This window comes from Chiloscyllium plagiosum, chromosome 21 (genome assembly GCF_004010195.1).
Source record: "Chiloscyllium plagiosum isolate BGI_BamShark_2017 chromosome 21, ASM401019v2, whole genome shotgun sequence".
Taxonomy (NCBI): domain Eukaryota; kingdom Metazoa; phylum Chordata; class Chondrichthyes; order Orectolobiformes; family Hemiscylliidae; genus Chiloscyllium; species Chiloscyllium plagiosum.
Window position 1 is genome coordinate 26,306,685 of NC_057730.1, and position 18,564 is coordinate 26,325,248.

At 39.6% G+C, this 18,564-nt stretch overlaps 1 protein-coding gene across 8 annotated transcripts in view; it reads right to left on the bottom strand.

Annotated features, from left to right (window-relative positions):
- Nucleotides 1-16,069, bottom strand: part of mettl22 (methyltransferase 22, Kin17 lysine) — a 63,326-nt gene extending 47,257 nt beyond the window's left edge. For 2 of the 8 annotated variants that reach the window (XM_043711577.1, XM_043711583.1), the window contains exons 1-3: nt 7,406-7,784; nt 4,912-5,055; nt 2,328-2,690 (exon numbers count right to left, since the gene is read on the bottom strand). In XM_043711577.1, the coding sequence (XP_043567512.1) occupies nt 2,328-2,690; nt 4,912-5,038 (490 nt within the window). In that variant the 5' untranslated portion in view covers nt 5,039-5,055; nt 7,406-7,784. The other 6 variants (XM_043711579.1, XM_043711580.1, XM_043711578.1 and 3 more) reach the window with 6 other exon arrangements.
- Nucleotides 16,070-18,564: the final 2,495 nt, after the last annotated feature.

An 18,564-nucleotide genomic window follows, 5' to 3' on the forward strand; every position in this document is an offset into this window, starting at 1 on the left:
GTGTGGACTTGTTGGGCCGAAGGGCCTGTTTCCACATTGTAAGTAATTTAATCTAATCTAAAAAAAGACTGAGAGGGGATCTGATTGAGACATAGAAGATTATTAAAGGATTGGACACTCTGGAGGCAGGAAACATGTTTCCGCTGATGGATGAGTGCTGAACCAGAGGACACAGCTTAAAGATACAGGGTAGACCATTTAGGACAGAGATGAGGAGAAACTTCTTCACCTAGAGAGTGGTGGCTGCGTGGAATGCTCTGCCCCAGAGGACAGTGGAGGCCCAGTCTCTGGATTCATTTAAGAAAGAGTTGGATAGAGCTCTTAAGGATTGTGGAATCAAGGGTATGGAGATAAGGCAGGAACAGGATACTGATTAAGGATGATCAGCCATGATCATATTGAATGGTGGTGCAGGCTCGAAGGGCAGAATGGCCTACTCCTGCACCTATTGTCTATTGTCTATTATTTAAAAGCCAGAGTTCTCATTAAAAATAATAAACTTTTGAATCAAATCTGTCAAAGGGCAAATTGTTACACCTTAACAGCAGCTGGGTAATACTTTAACCCAGATTTTCTACTCGAGTTACATTGGCTGACCAGTGAAGCATGAATGGATTTGATAGAAAAGCCTCACAGAGTCATTCTATCTGCAAAAAATTGCAAGGAATACACAAAAAGCCAACCCAGAATATGGAGAAGCATGTTGTAACCATGGAATGAACAGAAATATTCAATCAAATGTACTTTTCATCATTTGAATCATAGCAACGCTGAGCAGAAGTTTTCCACGTTACTCCAGGTTTTCCATCTTAGTGTGTGTACTGGCTCGTGTAAGAGTCAAAAGGCCAAAAAGCCAATTGACGGCAAAATTGCATATGTTAACTATTTTTGAAAATGTTTAGTTTTAGTTTATCAAGGAGCACAAAGGTGACCAATACATACTAGGTCGAGGTGAACTTTGCAGCCATTCACCCTCCCTCCTTGCCAGCACCTACTCACACATTGCCTAACAGTAATATTGGGAACCAGAAATTTGTAATGTGGCGAGCTATCGCAAAACCAGCAATGGTCAAGGGTACACTCTTGTAGCAGGTGAAACTCCCTTCTTGCAAAGGAATTCTGCAGCAGTAGAGGAGTGAGGAGATAAAAATGCAAATGTTACAACTTTTGCAATTGCATGGAAAAGTGCCATGGCAGGGTAAGGAGGTGTTTAAGTGACAGGAGTGGGACAGTTTGTCAGAGAGGAAATGGTTTGTGGTCCCTACTCCATGTTCAAGGTTTCAAACACTCCTTTCAGATGAAGCAGCATTTTAACTGTACTTCTTTCAATTTAGTTTACAGTAACAACTGCTCAGAATTGGTCTCCCCTACATCGATCAGAACAAACATATTCAGGCTGTCTGCTTTGCAGAACATCTCAACTTGGACTGAAGATAGACTCTGAACTTCGAATTGCTTGCCATTTCAAAACTATCTTGCTCTTATGTTAATATTTCTGGGAGAAATTGAGGACTGCAGATGCTGGAGATCAGAGCTGAAAAATGTGTTGCTGGAAAAGCACAGCAGGTCAGGCAGCATCCAAGGAGCAGGAGAATCGACGTTTCGGGCATAAGCCCTTCTTTAATATTTCTGGAGTAAGCTTGCTGCTGTGCTCCAGTGAAGTCCAATGAAAACTGGAAGAATTACACCTCATTTTGTACTTAGGCATTTTAGAGACTTCAGGACACAATATTGAGTTCTCCAACTTCAACCATGAACACTGTTTTCCATTTTGACTGTGTACTTTCCATTCCCCTCAACACCTGTGTCCTATTGGATGAGTTTTCTCTCAGTAGAGCTGACATATTGTTTACTGTTAACACTTATTCTTCACCTTTGATTCTCCTCTACTATCATTAGCACTTCCTTTACCTTTTGCACTGGGCACCTTCACTGTTTAATCCACTCACTTCTCTAGCCAAAAACAAACTCATTTTCTAACCCAGGTCCATTCCAAAGTAGTCACATTAGCATCAAAACATTAATTTTTCTCTATCCACAGATACTACCAGGCTTCCTGAATTTCTCCAGCACTTAGTGTTTTTATTTCAGATCTCTAGCATGTCTTAAATAAACTACTGTCTGCCCTCCCACATTTTAGATCATGAAAAGGCTGATTATTTTACTTAGGGACAAAATATTTAAAAACTCAACTGAACGATACTCACAATTTCTTCTTAACACAGAGACTATCCATTTTATTAGCAGGTTCTGAAAATTCAACAATGTAATTTGTTCTGTCCTACAATATGCCCACAGCATGCATAAAGGCTTTTATAGAGACTTACCTATTCTGATCTCTTTGGAAATACTGCAATCCTCCTCATACTCCTCAGAGGAATACTCCTCCCCTTTACTTATAATGGTAGGATATACTTTCTCTCTCCATAGATTTTTTTCATAACAAAGGAAGTCAACAGGTCTCCGAATAACATTCAGATCTCCATCATCATCTAGCAGGGTTTCAGTATGCACTGTGTCTTTTGTCACTTCAAATTTCTTTTCACTTGCAGCAGCATAGCTGCAACCCATTTGACCAGTTAAAACATCATCTGCATCAAGTACTCTATTTTCTTCACTGCTGAAGTCTCCTGAGTCATCTTTGTTGCAGATAATAATATTCCGTAGGATTTTAAACTTTGACACAAAGACTGCAGAATGAATTGAAAAGATAAATAACATTAATTTCAAATAGTTAGCGACCAATATCTCATCGATTCCAAAGCATTAATGTACACTTTTCTAACACCAATGATCTATTAGCTCGAAGTCACAAAATTTACTAAAATTGTAAAACACAGTCATATGAGAATAAGGCAACAACATTCTTATCTGTTGGATTTTAAATCATTATCTGCTTGAAAGCTTAAAACATACATTTGTAATCTCCATTACATAGGAAAATTTGAGAAAGATATGGGCTAACTGGGACCAGTTTAGTTTGGGAAACTTGGTTGGCTTGGACGAGTTGGATTGAAGGGTCTGTTTCCATACTGTATGGCTCTATGACTGGCTACAGATTTTACCAGTTACTGAAACACTATTACATGCCTAGGAAGAAAAAGAAATCAATTCAAGTGCATTACATTTTAGAGGCATTTCTTAATATCTTTAATTAAGTATTATCTTGTTATTCTCTAGAGTTAACAAAAATTAGATGAGATGTGGGCGGCACGGTGGCACAGTGGTTAGCACTGCTGCCTCACAGCACCAGAGACCCGGGTTCAATTCCCGCCTCAGGCGACTGACTGTGTGGATTTGCACATTCTCCCCGTGTCTGTGTGGGTTTCTTCCGGGTGCTCCGGTTTCCTCCCACAGTCCAAAGATGTGCAGGTTAGGTGAATTGGCCATGCTAAATTGCCCGTAGTGTTAGGTAAGGGGTAAATGTAGGGGTGGGTTGCACTTCGGCGGGTCGGTGTGGACTTGTTGGGCCGAAGGGCCTGTTTCCACACTGTAATGTAATCTAATCTAATCTAATGTCATTAAAACTTGCACAATTCGTAAATGGCTAAGACAGTGTATATGAAGAATAGATGTTTCCCCTACCCTTATATAATTACCTTTCATCCCCAGGATCATTCTTGTAAACCACCTTGAGACCCCCTCCAGGCTAACATATCCTACCTGAAATACAAGCCCAAAATTGCTCATAATTTTTAAAAATTCATTCATAGGACGTGATGTCACTAGCTATGCCAGCATTTATTGCCATCCTGAATTGTCCAAAGGGCAGTTAATAGTCAACCACATTGCTGCGGATATGGCCAAAACAATAAAGATGAAGGACATTAGTGAAGCAGATGGGTTTTTCCTGACAATTGACAATGGTTTCATGGTCATCGTTGGACTCTTAATTCCAGGCTAATTGAATCCAAATTTCACCATTTGCCAATATTCCAAATTCAATGTGAACAGAGTATTATGCAGCCCCAACATCTCTGCTCTTGTAATCTAGCCCTCTAAAAATGAAGGCCAATATTGCATTTGCCCTCCTAACTGCCAATAGGAACCAGCATGTTAGTTTAAGAGAATCTTAAATGAGGATTCCTAAGTCTCTTTGTCCAGCAGATTTACAAAACATTTCCCCATTTAGAAAATAGTTTATGCCTCTATTCTTCCTATCAAAGTGCATAATCTCACATTTCCCAAATTATATTTCATCTGGCACTTCTTTGCCCACTCTCCTAGCCTGTTCAAGTCCTTCTTCAGGATCCCTGCTTTTTCAACACTACCTGTCCATCTACCTATTTTTATGTTATCTGAAAACTTAACAACAATGCCTTCAGTTACTTTGTCCAAATCTTTCATGTAAATATGTGGTCCAAACACTGACCCCTGTGGAAATCACTACTTACCAGCTGCAATCTTGAAAAAGACCACTTTATTCCCACTCTCTGCCTTCTGCCAGTCAGCCAATCCTCTATGCGTGCCTTTTATGTTCTTTAAAAGAATTGTCCAATTACTCATCGATCCCTGCTCTTTCTTCAAAGCCTTTTTAAAAATAGTTTGGATTCCCTTTTGAAAGTTACTACTTCCATCATCTTTTCAGGCATTTCCTTATAAGAAAAAACCATCACTGTAGAAAAAATGCCTATCTCTCCCACCATTTTTATCTGTTTTCACTGTGATCACAGATTTTGTAAGCTGTTGTGCTCGAACAAAGAAAGAAATTATAACCAGAATCTATTGTCATTCTCCAGTTAAAGAAATAGTCTCTAACTAGAAACAATGGAAAAAGTGGAATGTATTCTTGGGTATTGTTTTACCCATATTATTGGAATATTGTCTATTTTTCATGAGCCTCAACAAACTCCAAGCAGTGAAAACAGACAAATACAAGTGTGACAAAAAAAAATACTCTTAAGGCAATACCTGGTTGTCCAACTGCATTTAGTCTCACCATAAGGTGCCTAATATTTGGTGTGTACATGTGGACATCGGAAAGTACTGTATCACTCTTAAACGTGATGGAATCCATGCATTCCCTCTGAACTAGCATCGCAGAGTGACAAAATACTGCAACCACAGAAATAATAACAAAAATTAATTACTACCCATAACATTTTTAAAGCGTGCCAAATAAACATCAAAAATCCACACAATGTTTGGAAAATACTACTGATAAAAGCATTACTTTCCTAAAATAAAGTCCCACTCCACGTTTAACTTTTTTTAAAACAATCAAAGATTGAGCTTTGCTGGTGTTCTGTACTTGAGGTTACTAAGGCTTTAAGAATGAAGTCAAATAGTGCAAGGTTTGACTTTCAATTTAATAATGGAGATCTGGTGAAATATTACTTTGTTATTTAATGTTTCACTTCAGCCACTCAAAAAATTGACAGTTCATTTGAATTGTTATTTTAAAATTGATATTTCATTATCACTCCCGTTGAAATTCAAGTTATAACATTTCCTAGATTGAAAAACAGCAAATAACACCAGCATATCCTAATTCCACATGATAGAAAGTATCAATAGAATCATTGCTTTCACAACCCTTTTAAATTTTGCTGTAGTTGCTACTTTCATTGGTCATTAGGTGAGCAACCACTTTATTCCTTTACAAGGTTACTGTGAAAACTTTACAATACACTAGGTTAGTTTCTTTTTGATAATTTTTGCATTTTTATGCATAATCAATTGTTAACAGGATTGGGACTTAGTACTTAGCATATGTTTCTGGTTGGAATGTTGATTTGTCTGTTAGCTCCAACATGGTACAACATAAAGCTTAATCACAATTTATTGCTAACTTGATTGTTGAGGTCACTGATTAAGTAGATAATTTTTGTATGATTTTGTGTGCATAACTGACTTACATGCACTCCTCCACCCCACATAAAATAGTTGGAGAGTTCTTGTGGAGCAGAGGTTACATCTCTACTTTGAGCCATGAGGCTTAGTGTCAAGTCTCACTTGCTCCATGGGTGTGTAATAACATCTCTAAACAAGTTAATTAGAAAATATCTATCAAAACTTTGCAAAGGCATTTTGGAAACATGGTAGTGCCTCTACCTCTGAGCCAGAAGGTTCTGGGCTCAAGCACTACATATTCCAGAGGTGGATAAATAACACATCTGAACAGATTAAAATAAATGCTCCAAATTGTTGGGTATGGACAGAACACAGCTGATGTTAGTATAATAAAACAAAGAGCTGTACTCTGGAAATCTGAAACAAAAAGAAAACATTGCTGGAGGAACTCAGCAGATATGGCAGCATCCATGGAGTAAAAACAGAATCTTGAGTCCAGTAATTCTTCTTCAGAGATTATTTATGTTATATATTATTATTGATTATTTTTACAATTTTCAGCCTATTCCAAAATATTTATAGTTGTGCATATAAGCACATCTAGTTATTGTTTTGCATAATAGTTTGGTCCCGCTGGTCATGTTAGTGCCGAAAGCATCTCTTATCTGTGTTTTCATAAGAGGACCGGCTGCAAGCCAGCTTAAACCACAGGTGCTCTGAGCCCACCTACTGGTCTTTTTATAACTTGCACTTGCAGGCCAGGATTCTAGTATCTAGAACTATAAGACTGACCCAACTCGTGAATGTTGGCGACACTGCTGTGAGCAAACAGGAAGAAATTTTAAAGAAGGTGAAACAAACACGGAAAAGGCTAGAAAAAATCGGCAGATCTGTGGAGAGAGCGACAGAGAGAAACATTTAATGTTTCGAGGCCGGCTTGACTTTTCCATAGAACTGCTTTTTGCATTTATTTTAAAGCAGATGTGAGATTCTCCGATCACTTTCCAACGCGTTCATCACTGGCTGAAAGGAAGATATTAGCGATGGGGAGGAAGAGGTGAAAAGAGATGAAATCTCCAGGATATGTGTGTGTGTGTGAGTGAGAGAGACAGAAAAGTAAACCTCCAGGATCTGTCCAAGCTAGTGTTCCTCGTGATGAGTGACTGTGAACCTTACAAGGGATGACCATTCACCTCGAATATGTCCCGGATCATTATTAACGATCACACACCAGGTTATAGTGCAACAGGTTTATTTGGAAGTTGAAGCTTTTGGTGCATTGCTTCTTCCAAATAAACCTGTTGGACTATAAGCTGGTGTGTGGTTTTTAACTTTGTCCACCCCAGTCCAACACTGGCACCTCCACATCAGATTATTATGGCAACAGGGTTAGGCAGCAAATTGCTCTCTCTCTCATACACACCTATATAACACACACAAAATATATATACTGTGTGTGTATCCGCACATATAAGTTCACACTATTTTAAAGATGAGACATTGACAATGCTTGAGTTGATTTCTGACATGTCACGAGTGAAATACTACTTTGGGTTTAGTCCCATTTCCGGCCCCGCCCGGCTCCAGCGCTCGGATTAAAGCCCACAGTCACCTGCAGCAACAACAGCACAGCGACTCCGGACATGTCACCAGCAGCAGGCCGCAGCCAGCCCCACCCCACCCTACCCCGGCCGCATGTCCGTCACCTGGGGAACCCTCCCCTCCGTCACCCTAATACCCTCCCCCCGGCAACTGGATCCTCGCATTCTGGTTCCTGCTGCTCAACCTCACTGCCTGGCACTGCAGCCTGAGAAAGCACACAGAATACTATTATTATTATTATCAGAACTTCTGATGACCAGAGCCTCTTCTCTAATTCACGGGGTAAGCAAAACATATTTCAAAGTGCACCCCCATCCCCCATAGAGTCAGAGAGATGTTCTGACCCTTTGGTCCAATTCGTCCATCCCAACTAGATATCCCAACCTAATCTAGTCCCATTTGCCAGCACTTGGCCCATATCCCCCTAAACCATTTGTATTAATATACCCATCCAAATATTTAAAAATATTTTAGCTGTACCAGCCTCCACCACATCCTCTGGCAGCTCATTCCATACAGGTACCACCCTCTGCGTGAAAATGTTGCCCCTTAGGTTCTTTTTCTATCTTTCCCCTCTCACCCTAAACCTATGCCCTCTAGTTCTGGACTCCTCACCCCATGAAAGGACCTTGTCTATTCACCCTCTCCATACCCCTCATGATTGTATAAACCTCTATAAGGTCACCCCTCAGCCTCTGACGCTCCAGGGAAAACAACCCCAGCCTATCCAAACTCTCCCTATAGCTCAAATCCTCCAACCCTGGCAACATTATTGTAAATCTTTTCTGAATCCTTTCAAGTTTCACAACATCCTTCTGCTAGAAAAGGGACCAGAATTGCATGCAATATTCCAAAAGTGGCCTAACCAATGTCAAATATTATATTAGGCAAGAAGTTCAGTAGATGATTTTAACAGCTAACAACAGGTAGTTTGGGGTCAGGTGAGACATTAAACTTCTCAGGCTTCTAATCTTTGGATTTAGATTCTTGGCAATGTGGACAAGCCAATAGATTCTCCTGCATTGACCCATTGGATTTCAAAATATAGCTCAAGGCATTCCAAGAGTTTGATATGGGTGTCATTTGGGTGGTCTGACTGGGGTGACATTTGATTGTCATATTGGCAAATGTTTTTGTATGTATTTTAAAAGCTTTGGTATCCTATCTTTACTCATGATTTGTACCAGTAATGATGCTGGATGTTTAGCTGAAACCTCTTAAGTCAGCATTGTAGAAAATGTATGTCAACAATTTCACAGTAGTTGGCAAATGCAATGATGTGATGACAATCAGATAATCAATTTATTCTTATATTGATGTTTGACAATCCTTCTAGAATGGCTGGGCATATACTGAAATTGACATCAATAAAGCATTATGGGTTATTTAATACAGTATTTTACATGATGCCATAAGACATTGAGTTTTGTATACAAGAATTATCATTCTTCAATAGAGAAGCAATTTACAGCATTAGCTGGGAAACACAATCACTCCAACCCTTCATGGTAGGGAACATGGTGGAGCAGACTAGAACTTCAAGAGGACATTTGCAGACACTAGGTAGTGTTGGTGATATGACTTGTCGCAAGTAAAATGATTGAGGTTAAGAATAACAGCTATATATGGCTGTGACAGACAGTAAGTTCAGTAACAGCTCAGTGAGGGGACAGCAGCAGTAACTTTAGCTAGAATGGAATGGTGAATAGTTACACAGTGCATCAAAAGTAATAAATGGGGATGGGACAGGATTTTATTTATGTATCTGTTCATTCAGATAACTCAAAGCTAGAACATACACCACACTGCAGATTTCTGTGACGTCACTTCTGTTGATGTCTCATGCAATAAATTGAGAAACCTATTTGAGAGATAATTATTGACCAGAATATTGGAGATTCCTTCCCTGCTCTTCTTCAAAATAGTAATATGGGTTTCATTAGAACATAGTCCTTAAGCATTGGAGTAGGCCATTCAATCCTTTGAGCCTAGTCACCCATATGCAAGCATGGTTTATCTGATTGTGGTCTCAACTCCACCTTCCTATTCACCCCACTCAAAATGTAGGGTGATTAAGCTAGGCAATTTGTTGGTTCTTTACTGTAAAGCGGAATGGGCTACTAAAGGCTAAACGGGACTCTGGGAATTGGGTATGTATGCCGGCAAAGACAGCAAACTGCTGGATATACTTGTATGAAGGGTATATTTCTGACTCCTCAAAGCCAATGTATCATCTTTGAGGTGAAGTCAGGAGTGTGATGGAATACTTCTCACTTGCAGTTCCAAGAACACTTATGAAGCTTGATGTCTTCCAGGGCAAAGCAGCCCACTTGATTGGTACCACATTCACAATCATCCATCCTCCACCATCAATGCTCAGTCACAGCAGTGTATACCATTCTCGATATGCACTGAAGAAATTCATCAAGGCTTCTTAGCACCTTTGAAATCCACAACACTATCATTCAGAAGGTCCTACCATGCACCTTATCTATACCCCTCATGATTTTATAAATGTCTATAAGGTCATCCCTCAACCTCCTAAGCACTAGTTTAAAATTTCTTAGCTTATCCAGCCTCTCCTTACGACTGAAACCCTCCATTCCTGGCAAAATCCTGGTAAATCTTTTCTGAACCCTCTCCAGCTCAATAATATCATTCCTATAACATGGTACCCCGAGGGGTATATATAAGGTGAATGACAGGTGTCTTTTCCTTAGGGTGGTGGATTTCACATTTTTACGGTGAGAGGAGAAAGATTTTAAAAAGACATGAGCGGCAATATTTTTACATAGAGATTGGTTCGTGTGCGGAATGAACTTCCAGTGGAAGTGTTGGATGTGGGTATAGTTACAACATTTAAAAAACACTTGTATAAGTACATGAATAATTTTAGCTAGCCTCCTCTCCCTCCCCACATTACTGATGAAGGGCTTATGCCTGAAACGTTGATTCTCCTGCTCCTGGGATGCTGCCTGACCTGCTGTGATTTTCCAGCACCACTCTTTCAAATAAATAAATAAGACAAAACCAGCAACACTCACATCCCTTAATTAATTTAGAAACATGGAATTTGGTAAAGACAGAAGTAAAAGTCATTTGACTGAGATTATAACACTCTATCTCAGTGGAGACAAGAACCTTTGAAAGAAATGTGAACTGTCAATTATTAATATCAATTTCCATTCAAATGATCACTTGTTACTTACAGTATCTTCAGTGTTTCATTTATCCTGAGTTGAGAGCAAGGTGTACCACAGCTGTCAAGAATCCACTTTGATACTCTTCAGATTTTTAAAAAAATCAATTCCTCAAATTGTCATTTAAATGTTTGAACTCTAATCACTGTATTTTACTATAATAAATCAGGCTACTACTATAATAAAATAGGCTATCACTCCTGGAGTTCCTATTATTCAGAGTAGCATTCTTCATCCTTCCCTCTCAAAAGAACAAAAAATCCTAACATTGGATTCAGCATTTGATATAGTGATGGCACATAAAAGAACAGTTTATCACTTGGTTGCTATAATGCTTCCATTTCATGCTGCAAACCATTTGGGCATTTAATCCTGATTGAAAGTGCATTTTGATTTCTGCTACTTTGCCAATGGTGCACTTGACTGAGTCAAATTAATAATTCCATTATTGTCACTTTGCATATAATACTTCGCAAGTCACCAACAGACATATCACACTGGTATGGAAACTATATATACGGGAACTTAGTGTAAAGCTACAATTTACAATATGATGTTTTGCAGCCTCAATTTATTAAATTCTAAAGCTTACTATTTGCTGAGTGATATAGAATCTTTTCAGTTGTCACAAAGTAGTATGGGAAAATAGGAACATGAATTATCTTATGAGGATAGGATTATGTTTGGTTTTGAAGCCCATTTTGATGCTTGAGTAGTGCATTGATATACATTAAAACTCTTAACATGGGAGAGAAATGACTTCTTGATTGAGACACCAGAAGACTTCTGGTGTCTATGGAATCTTATGGAGCATATTAATGAGAACAGAAATGAAATTTGAGATAAAATGCTCAACAGTGCTCTAAAATGGTGCTTTAGTTAATTATTAGTGTCCTTCCTTTCTCGCTGTATAAGAATTTGGGGCTGCAAGAATTTTAGTGTGAGTCAGGGTTTCCTGTCAATAATTGAGAAGGAGTTGGGCTGCAAGCAAACATTGTAAAAATACTTTGGAAGAGCTAGGTGCATGACTGCTGATTCTTAACTTCTTTTGTGGAGGTGCAATAGGGTGGGTAGAGTCACTAAACCCCAACTGTTGCAAAACATGTATTTAAAAATGTATTTCTATTTTTATTCTGCTTAACTATACTATATTTGTATTCCAAATAAATTTCACCATTGATCAGTCAACTTCACATTAATTTTTACAACTTTAAAAGGTAAGTTCAATAAAATGAGGTATTAGCGAGTTTTGAGAATATTTGTAGCTCAGGTTGAGGTTTTGGATGTAGGTTTGCTCGCTGAGCAGGTTCATTTCCAGACGTTTCGTTACCCTACTAGGTAACATCTTCAGTGGGCCTCAGGCAAAGCACTGCTGAAAATTCTTGCTTTCTATTTATATGTTTGGGTTTCTTTGAGTTGGTGATGTGATTTCCTGTGATGATGTTATTTCCTGTGGTGAAATCACTTCAGGTTCCTTTTCTCAGGGGGTGGTAGATGGGCTCTAACTTGATGTGTTTGTTGATAGAGTTCCAGTTGGAATGCCATGCTTCTAGGAATTCTTGTGCGTGTCTTTGTTTGGCATGTTATTAGTTTTGCTTGTTGTCAGGAAAACAACACATATGCACCAAATATTGAACTACAGAAGCAATCATCCCAACACCTACAAACGAAGCTGCATCAGAACATTATTTCAACGAGCCAACACACACTGCAGCACAGAGGAACTACGCAGAGCAGAGAAAAATCACCTATACAGTGTATTCAAAAAGAATGGGTACCCAATGAACACAGTCCGCCGATTTCTCAGCACCAAATCCAAACAAGCAGACAAAAAACACGTCCAGAAACCTGAGCCACTCTCCCTTACATCAAAGACATCTCGGAAATGACTGCCAGACTACTCAGACCCCTTGGCATCATGGTAGCCCACAAATCCACCAACACACTAAAACAGCAGTTAATGAACTTGAAAGACCCTATACAGACAATGAGCAAAACTAATGTCATTTACAAAATCGCATGCAACGACAATAACAAACACTACATTGGACAAACAGGCAGAAAACTAGCCACCAGGATACATGAACACCAACTAGCCACAAAACAACATGATCCTGTCTCACTACTATCCTCACATACAGATGAGGAAGGAGACCACTTCGACTGGAACAACACATCCACTCTAGGACATGCCAAACAAAGACACGCATGAGAATTCCTAGAAGAATGGCATTCCAACTGGAGCTCTATCAACAAACACATTGAGTTAGACCCCATCTACAATCCCCTGAGAAAAGGAACAGGAGTTGACATCACCACAGGAACTGACAATACCAACTCAAAGAAACCCAAACATATAAATAGAAAGCAGGAATTTTCAGCGTAGCTTCGCCTGAGGCTCACTGAAGATGTTACCTAGTAGGGTAATGAAACATCTGGAAATGAGCCTTGCAGCTCAGCGAGAAAACCTACACCCAAAATGAGGTATTGTGCAAAATAATTTCCAGTGGCTCAGTGTAAAAGAATATTGACCATCCATATTATCATTATAATTTCTATAAGTTCAATAATTGAAAAGTATTATACACAGACTTGTGCAATGCATTAAATTGCACTACATTTTTAGATACTTTAAAGTAATGTTTCTGCAATATACATATTCAGAATTTTAGTTATGCACTAATAATTATTCACTAATTTACTGGGAAAAATCACACAACACCAGGTTATAGTCCAACAGGTTTATTTGAAAGCACTAAATTTCAGAGCACTGCTCCCTCGTTAGATGGTTGTGGGGTATAAGATCATAAGACACAAAATTTATAGCAAAAGTTTACCATGTGATGTAACTGAAATTATATATTGAAAAAGACCTGGATTATTTGTTAAGTCTCTCATATTTTAGAATGAACATGTTGGTTTCAGTCCTTTCATATGTAAATTGCAGAACTTTCTTAAAGTTACATTCTCAAGAGAGCTTTAACAACTGGTGTCGTGTCGGCCCAGATAATCCATTTAAGGTGTGAGGTGCCCTGTGTGAGACTGTCTGTTCCACAATGTTCAGATTGATTCTAATCTAAAAAATGGATTTACAGAATCTTATAGATTCATGCAGTTTTTGAGAAAAATAAAATGTAATTCTGCGAGTACAAATTCACCCCACAAATGTATATGTGTTTGTGTTTTTGTGTGTGTGTGTGTGTGTGTGTGTGGGAAGGGCAGTTTATGAGTGTGTGTATGTGAGAGAGTGTGAGTGTAAAGGGGTATATATCTGTGAGACAGTGAGTGTGGAAGTGTATGAGAGAGAGCGTGTGTATGAGAGAGGGTCTGCGTGAGTGTATGGGTCTGTAGGAGTGTGTGTGTGTAGGAGTGTCTGTGTCTGTGTCCCGGTTGAGGACCTCCCTGTGGGTACCGAACTTGGCTATCAGCCTCTGCTCGACCACTTTGCGTTGTTGCCTGTCCTGCAGTCCGCTTTGGAGGATGCTCACATGAAGGTCTGAGGTCAAATATCCCGGACTGCTGAAGTGTTCTCCGACTGGGAGGGAACACTCCTGTTAGTTGACTGTAGTGCGGTGTCCGTTCACCTGTTGCCGTAGCTCTGCTTGGTCTTGCCAATGTACCATACCTCAGGGCATCCTTGCCTGCAGCGTATGAGATAGACAACGTTGGCCAAATCACATGAGTACCTGCCGTGTACACGGTGGTATCCGTGTCGACACTCTGACACGTCTTGCAACATCTACCATGACAAGTTTGGATGGTGTTGTCCTGAAAACCGGGCAGTTTGCTGTAAACAATGATGTGTTTGAGGTTTGATGGTTGTTTAAAGGCGAGACGTGGAGGCGAGGGGAAGGTCTTGGTGAGGTGCTCATCCTCATTGATAATGTATTGCAGGCTGCGAAGAATATGGCGTAGTTTTTCGGCTCCTGGGAAGTACTGGACAATGAAGGGTACCCTGTCGGTTGCAGCACGTGTCTGTCTCCTGAGGAGGTCATTACGGTTTCTCGCTGTGGCATGTTGGAACTGGCGGTTGAGCATCAAACCCTGTTTTTATGAGGACATCCTTGAGTACTTCCAGTTGCCTGACACGTTCCTCCTCATCTGAACAGATCCTGTGTATGCCTAGGGCTTGTCCGTAGAGGATGGCTGTTTTAATATGTTTCAGGTGGAAGCTGGAGAAGTTTAGCATTGTGAGGTTGTCTGTGGGTTTGCGGTTGAGTGAGGTGCTGAGGTGCGCACCATGTACGTGGCAGGTACTCATGTGACTCAACCAACGTTGTCTATCTCATACGCTGCAGCCAAGGATGCCCTGAGGCTTGGTACATTAGCGAGACCAAGCAGAGGCTATGGCAACAGATGAATGGACACTGCACAGCAATCAACAGACAGGAGTGTTCCCTCTCAGTTGGAGAACTCTTCAACAGTCTGGCATATTTGACCTCGGACCTTTGGGTGACCGTCCTCCGAGGCGGCCTTTGGGACAGGCAGCAACGCAAAGTGGCCGAGCAGAGGCTGATAGCCAAGTTCGGTACCCATGGGGATGGCCTCAAACGAGATCTTGGGGTCATGTCACATTACAGGCGACCCCACTTCACTACAGGCACAGACCCACACACACACACAAAGACACACACACACACACACTCTCTCTCTCTCTCTCTCTCACACGCATATATACAAGTTTGTGGGGTGAATTTGTACTTGCAGAATTACATGCTATTTTGCTCAAAAACTGCATGAATCGATGTAAGATTCTGTAAAATAATTTTTTAGATTAGAATCAGTCTGAACATTATGGCACAGACAGTCTCACAGGACACCTCACACCTTAAATGCATTATCTGGGCCGACATGACACCAGTTGTTAAAGTTCACTTGAGAATGTAACTTTAAGAAAGTTCTGCAATTTACATATGAAAGAACTGAAACCAACATGTTCATTCTAAAAGATGAGAGACTTAACAAACAATCCAGGTCTTTTTCAATATATAATTTCAGTTACATCACACGGTAAACTTTTGCTATAAATTCTGTGTCTTACAGTCTTATACTCCACAGCCACCTGATGAAAGAGCAGTGCTCTGAAAGCTAGTGCCTCCAAATAAACCTGTTGGACTATAACCTGGTGTTGTGTGATTTTTTTTTGTACACCCCAGTCCAACACCAGCATCTCCAAATCATCATTAATTCACATTATCCTGAGATGGGGTGGGTGTTTTGCTCCTGCAGTGAATAATCAGGATTATACTATGCAGCAGTATGACATAAGAACTTGAAATCCTCTTCTTTGTCAAATTAAATAACTTTTCAGGAAAATGTCACTGTAAATAATCAAAGAGCTCGTCTGAATTTAGTCACTTCTCATTCAACATTGATAGCTTTGACAAATCCACCAACCTTATGGAGCCTCTATTTGTCAGAATACACAATCTCTTGTCAGTAATTGAGGGTTGCCTCGAGGCACTCACTGAGTCCTCATTGGCATACTGTTAGCCAAGAGATTTGGTACTCAAAACACCAGTTCATTTCCATATAAAGAAATGCTAAATGAACAGATCTATTTGGGTGTCATAGAATGTGCAGACCTCAGCAGTGATGCTAAATTTAAAAACGAAAGCAATCTAACAGATAAAATGAAAGAGTGGATGTAGTCTTGTAAGTGAATGATAACTTATTATGGAGCTGAGTTTACAGAGTCAACTCAAAGCAGTGATTTTAATAAGTATTAATTTTTGAATTTCCCATTGCATGAGATTCAACTTTATAACAAGTGCGTAACATATGATATATGATCAACGCTGCTGAGTCTGCAGTGACTGAATCACATTATGTTATTATTGCAAGGTATTCTCGAATTTCAAGGACACTTTGTGAATCAAATTCCATAATTCTATTTTTCCAGAAAGCTAAATAAATGCACTATAACATATATTATAAGCTACTTTAGTCATGCAATCATTTTATTTCCTTATTTGTGAAAACCAAAACTACCCAGCAAAATAATAGACAATGTCTCTCTGCAGCCTAAACAATAGGCTGCAGAGAGACATTTGACAGTGAATTGAAAGTGAGAAAGAAGGCTGAGAGTTATAGGATTTAGAATTATTGAAGATGAAAAGTTATGATTATAGATTTTGGGCAAAAATAAGATGGGATCCTTGGGCCACAAATTTGATAGGCCTGTTTTTTTGGGCACAGAGATTACACTTTCCAGCCTGTCCATTGCTGTTCAGATTGAGATGACAACATGAGATTTTGGTGTACCCACCTTTCTGTATTCTTTTAACATGCCGCCAAGTGACTCCTGTGCTCCCTGCAATACTCCCTGTGGCCATATGCTCAGCAAGGAGAATACGCAATGTTGTCTGGATACCAGGTGGTCTGACAGTCAGCCTTCCTAAAAGTAGCCTGTTCCTTTTAAAGGAAGCATACATTGAAAAAATTGCTGCAATTTTAAAAATTAGAAAATTGATCGGAATGGAGAGAATTCTGGGGCATGAATGTAATGAGGGGAAAGAGGGTGAGACATCATGGCTCTGCAGGTAGTCAAGTGTCCTCCAGGAACCATGCTTAGAAGGGAGTGAGAGTAAGTGACCAGTGATGTCAATTCCAGGATTCTGGGTCAGGGGATGTGCCAATAGTGGAAAATGAAGTCTAATTACCTCAGCAAGGTGATCAAAGTCAGTGACATAATATCTTGTACCTATCATTCAATGCTCAGCACTCCCTAGCATTCAGAACTCAACTAAAATTCACATACTCCACCTCACCCTCACATAATAATTAATGCTGCTGTCAGCTTCAAACGCAGCTCCTGGTGACTTTCATCCATTCAGCTACAGCAGGTGTATCATTGAAACACAAGGCAATATAATCACTGACATTCTGCTCACTTTCTTGTAGGATAAGGAGAGAAAAAGGAAGCAGAGCAGAGCCTGCAGGGGACAAGGATGTCTCTATCGTCTATGAATCCTATGATATGGCACACTGTTCTATGGGCTCAGCTGCATTCCCTGGAAATCAGCATTGGAGATAAACCTTTTCCTGTCCCCCATGGACCACATCCCTTTGGAATTCAAGCTGACATTTTTTTCCAGTATTGAAATGGTCAACAAAATGATCGAACAAAATCCATAATTGGCCTTTCGCTTTGGGACATTTACATTTGACTTTAGATAGTCACTGTTGATAATTTTACAGTTTATTGCAACTCCAAGACCAGCAAGTGAAACATGCAAAGCACTCATTTGATTCAGTTACAGGTTTTATCTGACTGAATAATAATTGAAAATAACTATCACTTTTCAAAACATTATCTACCTTCTGGTTTCCCATTAAAATCTCTTATTACAGAGAGTGAGTGAAGAGTAGACAGTTTATTGCAGGGTTACAGATGTTAATTATAGATAAGGAGTATTATATTTTCTATGAAAATATTTAGCAATAGTTGCATTTGTTTAATGCATTTCACAGCTTTTTCTTTTACATATAAATTACATTTAAACAACAGTAACAATTATTATGCAGGCTTATGCAGCAGCCACTCTGTACAAATAACATCCCATAGCCACAAAAGGAATGATCAGTTGATCCATTTTTGGTAATGATAACAGAGGGAGGAATGTTGTCCAGGATACTGCAGTTGAAAGGGAGAAGTTTGGATCAGATGTAATCGTTGCACAATTGAGTAAACATAACTACAGAGACATGAGCGAGTAGGCCAGAGTTAATTGGAAAGTCATTTCTGAGGAAAGGTCTCTCAGCCCAAAACATTAACTCTAATTTCTCTCCACAGATGTTGCCAGACCTGCTCAACTTTTCCATCAGTTTCTGTTTTTGTTTTTAATTGGAAGGGGAGCCTTGCAGGGAAGATGTGGGACCAGCAATGGCAGTAGTGTCTGGGAGTAATTTGGGAAGCAAAGCAAAAGTCATCCCAAGGAAGAAGAAACATGCTCTGGGGATAATGAGG